Source organism: Oncorhynchus tshawytscha, linkage group LG25 (assembly GCF_018296145.1).
Source record: "Oncorhynchus tshawytscha isolate Ot180627B linkage group LG25, Otsh_v2.0, whole genome shotgun sequence".
NCBI classification, from domain to species: domain Eukaryota; kingdom Metazoa; phylum Chordata; class Actinopteri; order Salmoniformes; family Salmonidae; genus Oncorhynchus; species Oncorhynchus tshawytscha.
In genome coordinates this window covers 41172538-41190816 of record NC_056453.1, presented here as the reverse complement: position 1 = coordinate 41190816, position 18279 = coordinate 41172538, and the positions used below count along the sequence as shown (strand labels likewise).

General features: G+C 44.3%; 1 protein-coding gene across 6 annotated transcripts in view; it reads right to left on the bottom strand.

Annotated features, from left to right (window-relative positions):
* Positions 1-18279, bottom strand: part of LOC112223939 — a 60421-nt gene that overhangs the window by 25975 nt on the left and 16167 nt on the right. For 5 of the 6 annotated variants that reach the window (XM_042305762.1, XM_042305760.1, XM_042305761.1 and 2 more), the window contains 2 exons: positions 4345-4464; positions 269-320 (listed from right to left, as the gene is read on the bottom strand). In XM_042305762.1, the coding sequence (XP_042161696.1) occupies positions 269-320; positions 4345-4464 (172 nt within the window). The remainder of the gene's footprint in view (positions 1-268; positions 321-4344; positions 4465-18279) is intronic. The other variant, XM_042305765.1, reaches the window with a different exon arrangement.

Below are 18279 nucleotides of genomic sequence, written 5' to 3'. Positions count from 1 at the left end.
GTCAGGGTCAGAGGTCAGACTTCAAAGACAGTGTTCCTCCTGCGGACCCGCACCATGGAGAACGGGAGGGAAGCGAGCAGATGTTGAGACAGAAACGGTGAGTTTAAGGGGGTCATTTTGAAGAAAGGTGAGGCTCAGAACGACTTATCTTGATCACATAATGAGTAGCCCAAGTCAAAAAGGGAGGAGAGTGCCTAAAAGTCTCCAGAATAACATACAAAATTCACATGAAGCCCACAGCAGATATCCCTTCCTCCTCCTGACTCACCGATATCCTGATTGGACGGCGCCTCGTGTCGACCCACCAGCGTCCTGCATTCCTGCAATCAGATCAAGGCCAATGTTACTAAGTCTGCCAGGTAGTAAGTGATCTCTTTATGGGAGAATCCAATCTAAGGGATGCATCCCAAATGGAAACCTACTCCCTACTACTTTAGACCAGAGCCCTATATAGTGCACTACTATAGACCAGAGCCCTACTATAGACCAGAGCCCTATATAGTGCACTACTTTAGACCAGAGCCCTACTATAGACCAGAGCCCTATATAGTGCACTACTTTAGACCAGAGCCCTATTCCATATGTTGTGCACTAGTACCGACCAGTAATATGGATTTTTCAGATTTAGCAGTAGTTTTAGAACAAGGTGCAATATTGGCTCGTACCAAAAAAAAACATTGAGAATGTACAGTGCATTCAGAAAGTATTCAGACCCCTTGACCTTATCAACATGTTACATAACAGCCTAATTCTAAAATTGATTTTTTTTTAAACAACATTTATTTAAAGTCAATCTATACACAATTCCCCATAATGACAAAGCAAAAACAAGTTGACATTTTTGGAAATATATATATATATAAAAACAGAAATACCATTTATATAAGTATTCAGACCCTTTGCTATGAGGCTCAAAACTGAACTTGTGGCTCCTGTTTCCATTTATCATCGTTTCTACAACTTGATTAGAGTCCACCTGTGGTAAACTCAATTGATAGGACATGATTTGGCCAGGGAAGTGACCAAGAACCCAATGGTCACTGACAGAGCTCCAGAATTCCTCTGTGGACAACCATCTCTGCAGCACTCCACCAATCAGGCCTTTGTGGTAGAGTGGCCAGACGGAAGCCACTCCTCAGTAAAAAAGGCACATGACAGCCTGCTTGGAGTTTGCCAAAAGGCACCTAAAGGACTTTCAGACCATGAGAAACAAGATTCTCTGGAATGATGAAACCAAGAATGAACTCTTTGTCCTGAATGCCAAGAGTCACGTCTGGAAGAAACCAGACACCGCTCATCACCTGGTCACCACCATGCTTCACCGTAGGGATGATGGTGGCAGAATTATGCTGTGAGGACGTTTTTCAGCAGCTGGGACTGGGAGACTAGTCAGGATCGAGGGAAAGATGAACAGAGCAAAGTACAGAGAGATCATTGATGAAAACCTGCTCCGGACCCAAGACTGGGGTGAAGGTTCACCTAACAGGACAATGACCCTAAGCGCACAGCCAAGACAATGGTGGAGTGGCTTAGGGACAAGTTTCTGAATGTCCTTGAGTGGCCCAGCCAGAGCCCGGACTTGAACCCGATCTAACATCTCTGGAGAGACCTGAAAATAGCTGTGCAGCAACACTCCCCATCCAACCTAACAGAGCTTGAGAGGATCTGCAAAGAGGAATGGGAGAAACTTCCCAAATAAAGGTGTGCCAAGCTTGTAGGGTCGTAACCAAGAAGACTCGAGACTGTAGTCGCTGCCAAAGGCACTACAACAAATACTGAGTAAAAGGTGTCGGAAAAGTTGTAAAATATTTGGTTTTATGAATTAAAATAAAATTCAAATTATAAATTAATGTTGAAAACCCTGTTTTTGCTTCATCATTATGGGGTATTGTGTGTAGATTGGTCCTCATCAATTTAATCCATTTTAGAAAAAAAGCTGTAATGTGACAGAATGTGGAAAAAGCGAAGGGGTCTGAATACGTTCCGAATGTACCGTGTGTGTATTATTAACGTCCCTTTTCAGGACCCAGTCTTTCAAAGATAATTAGTAAAAATCAAAATAACTTCACAGATCTTCATTGTAAAAGGTTTAAACACAGTTTCCCATGCTTGTTCAATGAATCATAAACAATTAATGAACATGAACCTGTGGAACGTTCATTAAGACACTAACAGCTTACAATTAAGGTCACAGTTATGAAAACGTAGGACACTAGAGGCCTTTCTACTGACTCTGAAAAACACCAAAATAAAGATGCCCATGGTCCCTGCTCATCTGCGTAAACGTGCCTGAGGCATGCTGCAAGGAGGCATGAGGACTGCAGATGTGGCCAGGGAAATAAATTGCAATGTCCTGTCATGACTGTCCTGATCAGGTCAGGTTACAGGAGACCACAACCCTACAGACTGTCTCTCAACCCCAACAGAGGAGAGATCTAGGGGTCTGAAGATGTGGGTTTTATGACCCCTCACGCCCCTGGTAAATCTCAGGCCACACAACTCCTGTGTCCCCTCAATATGGAGAACAACCTGCAGAACATTAAACATGAAATAAAGGGACTTTGGAACAATGGTTTTCATCAGCCACAATGGTGGTCATGACGATAGATGGAATATGAAAATGTATGTCATTTTTGTTTTGTTATTAAAAGGTTAATAGATAACGTTACAATGTTTTTGTAATAACGTCAAGTTAAGAGTTTTCCTAGTATATGTTTATACATTGTACATTGTGTGGAAAATGTCCTGCCAGAGTTACACCAGGAACGCACAATGCCTCCCTCAGTGCTCAGACTGTCCGCAATAGGCTGAGAGGCTGGACTGAGGGCTTGTAGGTCTGTTGTAAGGCCAGTCCTCACCAGACATCACCGGCAACAATGTCGCTTATGGGCACAAACCCACTGTCGCTAGACTAGACACGACTGGCAAAAAGTGTTCTTCATTGATGAGTCATGGTTGTCTCACCAAAGGTGATGGTCGGATTCACGTTTATCGTCAAAGGAATGAGCGTTACACCGAGGCCTGTACTCTGGAGCGGGTTCGATTTGGAGGTGGAGGGTCCGTCATGGTCTGGGGCGGTGTGTCACAGAATCATCGGCCTGGGCTTGTCGTCATTGCAGGAAATCTCAACGCTGTGCGTTACAGGGAAGACATCTTCCTTTCTCATGTATACCCTTCCTGTAGGCTCATCCTGACATGACCCTCCAGCATGACAATGCCACCAGCCATACGGCTCATTCTGTGTGTGATTCCCTGCAAGACAGGAATGTCAGTGTTCTGCCATGGCCAGCGAAGAGCCCAGATCTCAATCCCATTGAGCACGTCTGGGACCTGTCGGATCGGAGGGTGAGGGGTTAGGGTCATTCCCCCCAGAAATGTCCGGGAAATTGCAGGTGCCTTAATGGAAGAGTGGGGTAACATCTCACAGCAAGAACTGGCAAATCTGGTACAGTCCATGAGGAGATGCACTGCAGTACTTAATGCAGCTGGTGGCCACATCAGATACTGACTATTACTTTTGATTTTAACCCCCCCTTTGTTCAGGGACACATTATTCCATTTCTGTTAGTCACATGTCTGGAACTTGTTCAGTTCATGTCTAGGTTGTTGAAGCTTATGTTCATACAAACATTTACACGTTCATTTCGCTGAAAATAAACGCAGTTGACAGTGAGAGGACACGTCTTTTTTGCTGAATATATATATCACAGAGTATATCAAACATTAGGAACACCTTCCATCAGGAACTGATCCTGTATATAGTATGCTTACTAAATCGTCTTCTAGTGTGGTTCTGTTCTACCTTGTTATTTCTAGTATTACATTGTTATTGATTACTGCATTGTTAGGTTTAGAGCTTTGCAAGAAAGGCATTTCACTGTTACTTGTGACACAAAAAACGTGAAACATTCCTAATATTGAGCTGCAACCCCCCCCTCTTTTGCCCTCAATTCGTCGGGGTCATGAACTCCACAAGGTGTTGAAAGCGTTTCACAGGGAAGCTGGCCCATGTTGACTCCAATGCTTCCCACAGTTGTGTCAAGATGGCTGTATGTCCTTTGTGTGGTGGACCAAACCCAACAGCGTTGCAGTTCTTGACACAAACCGGTGTGTCTGTCACCGACTACCGTTAAAACGGCACACATTCCACACGTCAACTGTCTCATGGCTTTAAAAATAAAAATATTTGTAAAAATTCTTTTACCTGTCTCCTCCCCTTCATCTATACTAATTGTAGTGGATTTAACAGGTGACCTCAATAAGGGATCAAATCTTTCACCTGGATTCCCCTGGAAAGAGTTCCTAATGTTTCTTACACTGTGTGTGTGTGTGTGTGTTACCTACTTTTAAATGATAGAGAATAACGCCGGTGCTGAGAAGATCATCGTCGATGCTGATTAGATGAGGTGGTTCTGAGTCCAACGCTACACGGATACCCTCTTTCCTCAGAGCTACAGTCTCGTCCTACAGAACCAGCAGACAGAGTAACAGAAACAGGAAAGTAACAGTCAGACAGGGAGTAAGACAGAGACAGGGTGACAGACAGACGGGGTGACAGTAACATACAGTGAGTGACAGAGACAGTGTGACAGTATCAGACAGACAGAGACAGGGTGACAGTAACATATAGGGAGTAACAGAGACAGGGTGACAGAGACCGACAGAGACGGGGTGACAGTATCAGACAGGGTGACAGTAACATACAGGGAGTAACAGAGACAGACGGGGTGACAGTAACAGACAGGGACTAACGTAGACAGACAGTGTAACACAGACCGTAACAAACAGACAAAGAAAGTTCTTTACCCTCAGAGCAACACTATCATCTCCTCCAACCACACACACACACACAACAGGGGACAAACAGAGCTGAAACAGAATAGTGAAGTACTACAGAACAATATCTTCATATAGTGCATCTCCTAGGCTCGCAAAGTCTGGACCGCAATAACAACCAAAAAGGAACCGCTGACAGTCAGACGTTTAATAGCAAAACAGTAGAAAATTGAATTTATGAGTTCTGGTTCTTCCTCACCCCAGGGCTAGGCAGAATAATAGCGCCAACTATGTCCGTATCCCAAATGGCTCCCTGTTCAGTGCAATACTTTGGACCAGAGTCCTATGGATCCTTGTCAAAAGTAGTGCTTTATGAAGGGAACAAGGTTCCTTTTGGGACACTCCAACCCTTGCGTCGCCGTGGTAGCGGGAGAATGGCTAACGGCTAGAGAGAGACTATAAATCATGGAGATTCCCATGGCGACGTGTTTAACTGTAGACAATGTTTCAGGAGGCGGATCCCTCCAACATAACGCCATACACAAAAGGAACTACACATCATTGGGTTAAGATGGAAACTATTCTGCCTACGGTAGGAAAACTCCATCAGACTCGGGGAATATAGAGTCAACTTTACACAGACCAGAGACACAACTTAAAAAGGAAAAAGAAAACTCCCCCCAAAACGACAGTTGTTAAATAACAGTAATATGGTAAAGTAATATTTTTTTGTGAACAAATGTTTAACTTTAGCGTTATAATATAAGGTTGGTAGCAACGTGAAAATTAGTTTAGAAATCTGTTGCAGCTCAACTCGCCTACAAAATACACAATGCAATGCTCTCTCTATGGGCTTTCTGGCTGGCAAACAAACGTAGCGAGTTAGTTAGCACAGTTTTAAATGACTTCACAGCTATCAATTTAGGAGTCTACAATCTCACCCTGTTCAACCGGCAGAGTCTCCACATTCACAACGTCACAATGTACCCTGGACTGAAGAGGCAGACATGATGAATTAAAACATTTCTAGGGTGGTAGGAATATCAACAAAAATATAAGATCAACGGTTCAATGGAGAGAAGGCAACGTCCCGGAGTTACGACATCAGCCAGTATTGAAATCAGACATGTATGCTAGAACGAGAGTCATATTCCTGTTTACTTCCAGTGTAGAGAGAGAGTATCACAACTCTACATCATACCGGACAAATCACTGCCTGCTGGAACGCCAATAACTGATACACTGGAGAGCATTACGGTAGAGGGCGGAGCAGTTGCCGTACCAGGCGGTGATACAGCCCGCCAGGATGCTCTCGATTGTGCATCTGTAGAAGTTTGTGAGTGCTTTTGGTGACAAGCCGAATTTCGCTACACTCGCATTAACATCTGCTAACCATGTGTATGTGACAAATAAATTTTGATTTGACACATGAAAAGATACAAATGGGAAAGAGTGATACCTAGTCAGTTGTACCATTGAATGTATTCAACTGATGTGTCTTCCGCATTTAACCCAACTCCTGAATCAGAGAGGTGCGGGGGGGGAGAGATTAACTGCCTTGTTCAGGGACAGAACGACTGAATTTTACCTGGTCAGCTCAGGGATTCGATCCAGCAACCTTTAGGTTACTGGCCCAACACTCTAACCACTAAATGGCCCAGTGAAAATCGACAGATCAAAATCAGAGATAAAAAAAACAAATATAACATGAGAAATGGGTGAACCTGTCCTTTAAAACAATATATCGCCACAGAATACTGTAGGTCAGTGGTTCTCAACCTGCAGAACGACTAACCCTGGAGGTGCCTGGCTTATCCACAGGGGCTACATGAGAAGACTCATAAGAACATGGTCTAGTGGTCATTTACACGATGGGGATACTTCCAGTAACCCGTTGAGAACCACTACCTGTAAGTGAATGTGTCAATTTGTTCCTCAACATAAAGTGATGTTGCTCTCCTCAACCCTCTTCCACATTAATATAAAGTGATGTTGCTCTCCTCAACCCTCTTCCACATTAATATAAAGTGATGTTGCTCTCCTCAACCCTCTTCCACATCAACATAAAGTGATGTTGCTCTCCTCAACCCTCTCCTCTTCATCCAACAAGCATTTCACAGTATTCGGGGGGGGCATGTGACAAATAACATTTGAAGTGATATGTTTCCTCTGCCGATCAGTGGCAAACTATCTTGCAATGCGCTTCCTTTCCCGAGGAAAGGTTGAAAGGGTGAATATTAATCATTATGGAAACACAATTTCATGGTAGTGTTCTGGATAGTTCCTCCTCTTAAACATATCAAGTGTATTTATTCACACAGAAACATTCATGTCAAACAGTGACTAATGGAATGGTTAACGTCCATGTTTCACATACGAGTCTGATTAATGCGTGTGTGTAGCTGCCCTATAGTGTGTGTGTGTGTGTGTAGGTGTGTAGCTGCCCTATAGTGTGTGTGTGTAGCTGCCCTATAGTGTGTGTGTGTAGCTGCCCTATACTGTGTGTGTGTGCTGCCCTGTGTGTGTGTGTAGCTGCCCTATAGTGTGTGTGTGTAGTGCCCTATGTGTGTGTGTGTAGCTGCCCTATAGTGTGTGTGTGTGTGTAGCTGCCCTATAGTGTGTGTGTGTGTAGCTGCCCTATAGTGTGTGTGTGTGTGTAGCTGCCCTATAGTGTGTGTGTAGCTGCCCTATAGTGTGTGTGTGTAGCTGCCCTATAGTGTGTGTGTGTAGCTGCCCTATAGTGTGTGTGTGTAGCTGCCCTATAGTGCTGACATTCACATTACATACGTTCACCTTTAGTCGGATCATCAACTCAAAAGTCAGCCTCAAATCAATGAACGTCCAGGTCGACAAATCGGTCGACAAGGCCGCTCGTCCAGAACTCCCTGCTAAATATGTATTTAATGCCATTTCAGGTTCCTGTCCCTCAGAAGAGGAAGGCGATAAGAATAAATGGATTTCATCTGTGGAAGACATTTTAAAAAGATGCGAGCGACAGCATGACCATACACTGGGCCGGCCCGTTCCATACACTGGGCCGGCCTCACTGCCCAACAGTACGTGAGGAAACTGTACTGAGAGGGAGAAAAATCGCACAGCCACCTGTGTGTAGGAGATATGACTATGGAATTCAAAAGGAAATGAAGTCACCAGACGGATGCAGAGCACCCACCGAGGGAACGCCAACACTCTTCGTTCAGTCAGTGGCTCCTGTTGAATAACAAACTCACTCGGCTTGTGTGTGGCTGGCTGTCAGGATTTGCATTTTCTACAGATCATCATAAGTACCTTCAGGAGGCGGACCAGAAAACAGAACCCCTTTGGAGAGAAGTAGCTACGGCTGTGCAGAGTGACAGGAGACAGACAGCAGAGGGGGAAGCGTCGCTTAATGACGAGGGAGAGGCGGAGACTGACCGACTGTGTGTGTTTCATCTCCCTGTCCCGTCTCAGTGAAGTGACACACTGCATTAATCTGTCAGGCTCCCCTCTTCACCTATAATGAAGTCTGAAGGATCCCTTTAATTAACCATAGGCCCGGGAAGAATCACACACACTTCCCTGAGACAGACTGGGTAAATGACTCTTGCTTTCCTTGTCAGGCCAATCAGAGTCCAGGGCATGAGGCATAATGCCACACACACACACAAATAAGCGTGTGTATTTCGCACTCTATCCCTTAATTGAGGCAGGTGCAGGACAGACACGTCTATTGGTCAGGCTTGGGCAGTTCATAAAATCCCCCCCAACTGCAGATGGCTTGAACTCATTTATTAGTACTTCAACTCAGAATTGTTGTTTCCCTACATAAAATAACTGTACTGCAAAGTCAGCCAGCCCACCACCTGTCCGTGAGCGGGCTCTGATGAGTCTACATCCACCTGGGGGAGCAGGTGAAGTAGAGGACAGGAGGCCAGACTACAACACATCAATATAAACTCCTGGAGGCCAGGACAGGAGGCCAGACTACAACACATCAATATAAACTCCTGGAGGCCAGGACAGGAGGCCATCTCCAAGTGATACAGTGCTGTGGTAACTTTGTGTGTGTGTGTGGGATATCTCTTCAAAGATGTTGACATTTAGTTCACCTTTCACAGATCTATACATTGGGATTTATAAATTGTGAGTTACAACAAAATGCTTGAAGGTTTGAGAGCAGACATTTGACACTGGACTGCTTATTGATTTATGACGAGTCATAGAAGTGAATCAAGTCGTCTTAAAAATAACTGCATCACTCAGTTCCTCAGTCCAAGAAGCCTGGTCCCAGATCTGGCTTGTAAATCACCCAGTCCAAGAAGCCTGGTCCCAGATCTGGCTTGTAAATCACCCAGTCCAAGAAGCCTGGTCCCAGATCTGGCTTGTAAATCACCCAGTCCAAGAAGCCTGGTCCCAGATCTGGCTTGTAAATCACCCAGTCCAAGAAGCCTGGTCCCAGATCTGGCTTGTAAATCACCCAGTCCAAGAAGCCTGGTCCCAGATCTGGCTTGTAAATCACCCAGTCCAAGAAGCCTGGTCCCAGATCTGGCTTGTAAATCACCCAGTCCAAGAAGCCTGGTCCCAGATCTGGCTTGTAAATCACCCAGTCCAAGAAGCCTGGTCCCAGATCTGGCTTGTAAATCACCCAGTCCAAGAAGCCTGGTCCCAGATCTGGCTTGTAAATCACCCAGTCCAAGAAGCCTGGTCCCAGATCTGGCTTGTAAATCACCCAGTCCAAGAAGCCTGGTCCCAGATCTGGCTTGTAATCACCCAGTCCAAGAAGCCTGGTCCCAGATCTGGCTTGTAATCACCCAGTCCAAGAAGCCTGGTCCCAGATCTGGTTTGTCATCACCCAGTCCAAGAAGCCTGGTCCCAGATCTGGTTTGTAATCACTCAGTCCAAGCCTGGTCCCAGATCTGGTTTGTCATCACTCCGTTCCTCAGTCCAAGAAAACTGGTCCTTGATCTGCCATCATGTCAACTCCTTGTTTATTTGCATGACAAGAAGTGGCATGATGGCACAAACAGACTGGTACCCAGGCTAATGATGGCACAAACAGACTGGTACCCAGGCTAATGATGGCACAAACAGACTGGTACCCAGGCTTTCACAGTCCCAGTAACAGAGATACAACGGTTTTATCTGGATGCTTCCAGCTACGTGGAGGTTCTCCAGAACATCAAAATGTCATATTGGGTAGCCTACATGGTCCCAATTAAAACTCCAACATCAAACTCCAACACCACTGTAGGAATGCCAATCACCTGTCCAGCTCTTCAACCATCTGTCCACCTCACCCACACTGAAGAAAACAAATCAAAACCCTCCCAGCAACAATACAACAGCGAACAGGTGTTGGGGGGGGTCCAAAGACATTGAAATAAAGCTCATAGAACAATTACTGGGATTTACTGTGGACTTGAAGATGAGGGCTCAAACTCATTAGCAACTTGATTGCTTATTGATTTCCATTGAGACAAAAAAAAAAAAAAAAAAAAAAAAGTGCCTGGAGTCATAGTGATGCAACTTGAAACAGAGCTCCAGCTCTCATATAAAAGGTTCTCTCAAATGAAGTATTAAGGTATAAGTGCTGACAGGGTGAATACTAAGGTCATGAAACCATTCATAAGGAAATAGGTGGAGATGACTGAAGACACTGTGGGGGAGGTCCCAAATTACACCCTATGGACCCTAGTCAAAAAGCGCACAAGAAAAAAGAAAGTGAGACGGGGATTCATCCAACTAAAAGAAACAGTCCCTTTCCTGCCCTGCCTTTCTGCACTGGGTCTAACCAAAATATAAACACTTACTTTATTATTTCAACATATCTAGAGGGCAAAGTGCATTCCTCTTATGTCCATGAGAATCCCAAATGGCACCCTATTCCCTATATAGCGCACGACTTTTGACCAGAGTAGTGTACTCCCTAGAAACCAAGCAGAACCCGGAAGGAACTGGCTGAACTCAATAGAAACTCACATTTTCATTAAAAAACATTTTGCCATTTGGAGTAAAATGGTTTCAGTTGCAAAAATAATGCTTTGGACTAATGACCACACCCCAGGTTTACATTACTCTTTCCATAATGAAAACAAATGGATGTAATCCTGTAATCTTCGTCTGTCTGGGTCTGGGTCTGTGTGTGAGAGACAGAGGGAAATGATACAGCAGGCAGCATCCCCGGGCCACTGCAGGAGAGAACATTCTGGTATCTTTCCCTCTTACCTTCCGCCATCGCTCTTCACTCCCTCCTCTCTAAGAGAGCTGCTCTTCAACCCATCTCAAATTACCTTTCCCTACGTGCCCTGGAACCAAATCTCGGTAACATCCCAAATGGCACCCTATTCCTTATTTAATACTTTTGACCAGGACCAATAGGGCTATGGTCACAAGTCGTGCCATATTCTTTAGTTGTGCACTAACATGAGGAATTGGGTGCCATTAGCATTGTAAATCTCCCTTCCTGGATATTAACGTTCCGTTTCCACTATTCTCACTTTCCTCTAAGGACGACGAGGCAGTGGGGCCCTTACCTCCCAGGGAGAAGAGAAGCAGCTCTGACGAACAGAAGAAAGCCCTATATTTCACACACCAAGAATAGGGAACAACTAGCATGACAAGAGAGCGACAGAGGACTGCTCAGCGAGACGTTGTCAGGCTTCATGAGGACTGCAAATGCTGGAAGTGTGCTTAACAGTGCTGTTAGAGGGATAAAGTCCATACAGTTACAAAGCACAACATTTTGTAGGATAGATACTGACTCGAAGTATCAATAAAACTTTTATTTTTATTTTTTTTTTTAATCTGTCAATATTAGCTAGTGCTCCTCATCTGTACCTGCACCAAAACTCTGGAATTTCTCATCCTATAGCCTGTTCTCCATATTTTTTAAATCGTGAGCCAAAACTTATTTACATGACTGGTCAAAACTCATTCGCTCATGCTCTTCTCTGTAGCCCAGTAGTAGTAGTTCAAATCACAATATCAAAACAAACTCAGCAAAAAAAAAGTCCTGAAAAAAGGACTTGTCTTTCAAAGATAATTTGTATAAATCAAAATAACTTTACAGATCTTCATTGTAAAAAGGTTTAAACACTTTTCCCCCATTGTGTTCAAGGAACCATAAACAATTAAATGAACATGCACCTGTGGAACGGTCGTTAAGACTGTAGGCAATTAAGGTCACAATTATGAAAATGTAGGACACTAGAGGCTTTTCTACTGACTCTGAAAAACACCAAAATAAAGATGCCCAGGCTCCCTGCGTGAACATGCCTGAGGCATGCTGCAAGGAGTCATGAGGACTGCAGATGTGGCCAGGGCAATTCATTGCAATTATCTGTACTTTGAGACGCCTAAGACAGCGCTACGATAAACACCTAAGACAGCGCTACGATAAACACCTAAGACAGCGCTACGATAAACACCTAAGACAGCGCTACGATAAACACCTAAGACAGCGCTACGATAAACACCTAAGACAGCGCTACGATAAACACCGAAGACAGCGCTACGATAAACACCTAAGACAGCGCTACGATAAACACCTAAGACAGCGCTACGATAAACACCTAAGACAGCGCTACGATAAACACCTAAGACAGCGCTACGATAAACACCTAAGACAGCGCTACGATAAACACCTAAGACAGCGCTACGATAAACACCTAAGACAGCTACGATAAACACCTAAGACAGCGCTACGATAAACACCTAAGACAGCGCTACGATAAACACCTAAGACAGCGCTACGATAAACACCTAAGACAGCGCTACGATAAACACCTAAGACAGCGCTACGATAAACACCTAAGACAGCGCTACGATAAACACCTAAGACAGCGCTACGATAAACACCTAAGACAGCGCTACGATAAACACCTAAGACAGCGCTACGATAAACACCTAAGACAGCGCTACGATAAACACCTAAGACAGCGCTACGATAAACACCTAAGACAGCGCTACGATAAACACCTAAGACAGCGCTACGATAAACACCTAAGACAGCGCTACGATAAACACCTAAGACAGCGCTACGATAAACACCTAAGACAGCGCTACGATAAACACCTAAGACAGCGCTACGATAAACACCTAAGACAGCGCTACGATAAACACCTAAGACAGCGCTACGATAAACACCTAAGACAGCGCTACGATAAACACCTAAGACAGCGCTACGATAAACACCTAAGACAGCGCTACGATAAACACCTAAGACAGCGCTACGATAAACACCTAAGACAGCGCTACGATAAACACCTAAGACAGCGCTACGATAAACACCTAAGACAGCGCTACGATAAACACCTAAGACAGCTACGATAAACACCTAAGACAGCGCTACGATAAAAACACCTAAGACAGCGCTACGATAAACACCTAAGACAGCGCTACGATAAACACCTAAGACAGCGCTACGATAAACACCTAAGACAGCGCTACGATAAGCACCTAAGACAGCGCTACGATAAACACCCAAGACAGCGCTACGATAAACACCTAAGACAGCGCTACGATAAACACCTAAGACAGCGCTACGATAAACACCTAAGACAGCGCTACGATAAACACCTAAGACAGTGTTTATAGTCAGAGGAGCGTTACACCGGGATCGATTTGGAGGTGGAGGGTCCGTCATGGTCTGGGGCGGTGTGTCACAGCATCATCGGACTGAGCTTGTCATCATTGCAGGCAATCTCAACGCTGTGCGTTACAGGGAAGACATCTTCCTTCCTCATGTGGTACCCTTCCTGCAGGCTCATCCTGATATGACCCTCCAGCATGACAATGCCACCAGCCATACGGCTCGTTCTGTGTGTGATTTCCTGCAAGACAGGAATGTCAGTGTTCTGCGATGGCCAGCGAAGAGCCCGGATCTCAATCCCATTGAGCACAGCTGGGACATGTTGGACCGGAGGGTGAGGGCTAGGGCCATTCCTCCCAGAAATGTCCGGGAACTTGCAGGTGCCTTGGTGGAAGAGTGGGGTAACATCTCACAGCAAGAACTGGCAAATCTGGTGTAGTCCTTGAGGCGATGAACTGCAGTACTTAATGCAGCTGGTGGCCACATCTGATACTGATGTCGAATCCTGTTATGTTCATACAAATATTTACACATGTTAAGTTGGCTGAAAATAAATGCAGTTGACAGTGAGGACATTTATTTTTTTGCCGAGTTTAGAAACGTGACAATCGCAATATCGTATCAGCATCTAAGTATTACGATAATATCGTATGGTGAGGTACCTGGCAATTCCTTGCATTACCATTCAGGATGGACATTTCTCTGGCATCACCTTCCTAGAACACCACAGGATCACATGTCAAAAAGGTCACAGCTAAGAGTATCAGTTGTGGTTTGTCAAATAAATCTCTCCGATCTGACTGGCTAGCTGCTGGTTCTTTTCCATCCAATCAATCACACTAAATGATTCCAGAGATGGAATGGTAGTGCTGGATCTAAGGGCTAAATAAATACATTTGATGGAGAAAGGTGAATGGCATTGTTGATAAGGCCGTCTGAAATGTGAAACAATGGAGGACACTGAATGGATGTGCCTTTCTCCGTTCTAAATAGACAGATGCAGTCTAGTACTCTCTCTCACACCTCTAATATGTCCCCTGCATTCATCAAAGTATCCCTAGCTCCATGCCTGGCTCTACCATTCGTCATCTTGTACAGAATGCAAATGTAGCAGAAGACAAAAATGTCAAATCCATAAAGCCGTTCATCATACACTTAAGAGTTACGCCATCAGTGTGCCAGCCGTTTTCCAGAACAATAGCCTTTTAGCCCGAGTGTCACAGGGCATCCCGATTCTCATCTGAACGAGAAACAGGCTTCGTTGTTTTGTCTATTCCCCTCAGGTCCCCCAGCTGGTCTGTAGACACACACCATGTATTCCTCTGACTCACTTAATAGTGCACTACCTTTGAACAAGGGCCCAGTTACCATTTCAGAAGCACAGACTCACCCTTCTAAACATAGGTCTGGGAATAGCCAGGAACTTCACGATAAGATATTATTATAGTGATACTTTTTAAAAAGTGCCGATACAATATGTATTGAGATTCTCACGATTCAATAGTGAGTTTATTGCGATTAAATTATTATTATTTTTTTTTTTAAATACACTGTTGCTCACCATATGTCTGCTGAATAAGGACATGAGATAATGAGTTTCTACAGAAATTAAAACGGCCAGAAAAACAAATTGGCTCCCCATTTAAAAAAAGATGGGAAAATAAGCTAATGAAAGAAAAATACTGGAGTTGTGGGAGGTACAGCCAATTGGTGCAGAAAATATTACGATATTTAACGGTATAGACTGTCCCCGGCATCACGACTTCAACATTGAGATTTACTACATGGCTGTCTTAATGAACATGAGGGACGGTAGCATAATAAACATATCCATATGTAGCTAATCAAGACCTCTTAATTAGATATCAGCAGTGACTGGTAATTACCTACAATATTCCAGAATAGGGTTCTAGAGCAGGTGGGTGGGTCCAGTTCAGCTGCAAACGTTTTCAAAGACTTTGAAACGTAATGAAACTTTTCAACGTGAGTCAAGTGACCACTGCGCAGCATTGTGGTAACATTAAGATTCCAAACTAACCCTGTTTGACAGTTGCCAATGCCAACCAGCTAAAAATGTTGTGTCACTCATCTGGTCTTCCTCCTGCTGTCCTCCCTCTCTAAACTCTGGGCTGGCAGACTAAAGTGTGAAGGAGGAAATTCTCTCTTCTACACACTGAGGAGCCATATGGGATGGAGAAAGAGACAGAGAGGAAGTGATTAGGAATGTCTGATGTTTCCCCTGCTCTCTCTCCATCTCTCCCCCAGTGTCAGATGTTGACTTCAGGACCATTTAAGCAGCTCTAATGCCAGTAGGATGCCATTCTAATCTAAATAGCTGGAAAATTAAATAGCAACGCCAGGTTGACTCTTCCTTTATTATCCCTCTCTCCTTTTCTACAGTTGCTGAGGCTGAGCCCGAGGTTCAGCGGAGCAACACTGACACCCACTGGTAGGATATAGGAACTACAAGCACCTGTTACATGGGACATAAAGAGGGAAGAGTTAGGGAAGGCAAACTACGTGCAAATGTTTGCTGAAAATGCCAAATGTAATTTCCGCTTGGTTCTTTTCCATCCAATCACACTAATATCAGAAATGTTGGTTACTGTTTTGGTAACTAGACTGTAGGAAAACCTGCATCTAACTCCACATTAGACTGCTATATAACCATTTACAAGTATTGCAGTGTGTGAGAGTCTTCCAATACTGTAGGAAGTTACAATGCAACCATGACGCCAACCTCTAACTTAAACACTCACCACATCTAAACAACCTGCTTGGTCCTCGTCGTGAGTAAGTTAACATACCCAATCGCAGGGCTGATAGGTAGATTGCAAAAGGGGACATGGACGAGCACTCGTGTCTTATTAAAAAACATGTAAGTAACCTTTATTTAGCTAGGCAAGTCAGTTAAGTACAAATTCTTAATGACAATGATGACCAACCGGAGAACAGTAGGTTAACTGCCTTGTTCAAGGGCAGATCGACAGATTTTTTTTTTTCCCATCTTGTCAGCTCAGGGATTCGATCCAGCAACCTTTTGGCCCAAAGCTCTGAACTACCTGCCGGCCCGGCAGCTATTGTCATACAATCCTGAAAACTCCTCTAAAAAAAAAAGTTTACCTTTTGGCAAAAAAAATATATATCTCAACTTTAATTTCCAAACAATTAGGTTCTTCTTTCCAAGCAACATTATTCAATTCATAAACCACCACAAATCAGTCCACAGCAGAACAAAGATGAAAACAATACAAAAAAATAATAACTGAAAAACTAGAAACTATTCCACCAAAGTCTGTCAGGTTTTTATCCTCCATTAAAAACTGAGTCTCAACAAACATGTAAAAACAAAACAAGTAACACTTTCAAAGATTTTGCGGAGTTAGTCAATTGGTTACTTTCCGCACGGCCATCGCTCATCCATATATTTACATGTACATACTCTTATTCCATCCCTTTAGATGTGTGTATTAGGTAGTTGGGGAATTGTTAGATATTACTGCACTGTCGGAACTAGAAGCACAAGCATTTCGCTACACTAGCATTAACATCTGCTAACCATGTGTATATGTGACCAATAAAATTTGAAACAAATTATGCCCTAATCTACAGATTTCACATGACTGGGCAGGAGCTCACCCACTGGGGAGCCAGGCCGACCCACTGGGGAGCCAGGCCGACCCACTGGGGAGCCAGGCCGACCCACTGGGGAGCCAGGCCGACCCACTGGGGAGCCAGGCCGACCCACTGGGGAGCCAGGCCGACCCACTGGGGAGCCAGGCCGACCCACTGGGGAGCCAGGCCGACCCACTGGGGAGCCAGGCCGACCCACTGGGGAGCCAGGCCGACCCACTGGGGAGCCAGGCCGACCCACTGGGGAGCCAGGCCCAGCCAATCAAAGTGTGTTTTTCCCCTAACAAAAGGGCTTAGAAGCCAGGTATGGAGGTCCTGGGTTAGCGTGGTAACACATGGGCTATGGTTGTGAGGCTGATTGGACATAAATCCAAATTCTCTAAAATGTTGGTTTATAGTGGAGAATTTAACATCCAATTCTCTGGCAATGGCTCTCATGTCCAGATCTGCAGTCAAGCTTGTCAATTACAAGCTCCCTGAAAACTTGACACATCTGTGTCATTGTGTTGTATTACAAAACTGCACATTTTAGTGTTAAAAAAAATAATTTAAAAAATAATAATAAATTGTCCCCAGCACAAGGCGCACCTGTGTAACAATCGTTCTGTTTCATCAGCTTCTTGATATGCCACACCTGTCAGGTGGATGGATTATATTGACAAAAGAGAAATGTTCACCAACAGGGAAGTAAACTCCTTAAGCTATTTTGAGAAATAGGTTTTGTGCGTATGGAAAATCTCTGGGGCTTTAAAAATGTAATCTCATGAAACATGGGACCGTCACTTTACATGTTGCATTTCAATTTTTGTTCAGTGTACATGAACCAGACAGCACTATAAAGCACACTGACCCTCTGTTACAACATCTCAAATGACACCCTATTCCCTATGGGCCCTGGTCAAAAGTAATGCCCTATAAAAAGGGACACTTATTACAGAGCTACTGAGTCAACAGAACCAAAAGCAAATTGGTTCCCGGATATTTTTTGTCATCTTATTTTCGGCTGCCACATAAACAAGAGTTTATGCTAGTAGCAACAGAATGGTGTGAGCAGCAATAAAGACCAGCCCCGTTGGGCCCCGGTAGTGGACTATAAAAAGGGAATGAAGTAGTGCACTATAAAGGGAATAGGGTTTATCTGGGAAGATAAACACTACTAATACATGTCAACCTCCTGAGGCTTTCTGATGGATCTGTTGAACCGGATAGAGGGACAGATGGAGCCCAAAGCTCAGACCTCAGACTTGACACTGAAACAGCCATCTGTTGGGTTGATCTACTGGGAGAGGTGTGTGTGTGTG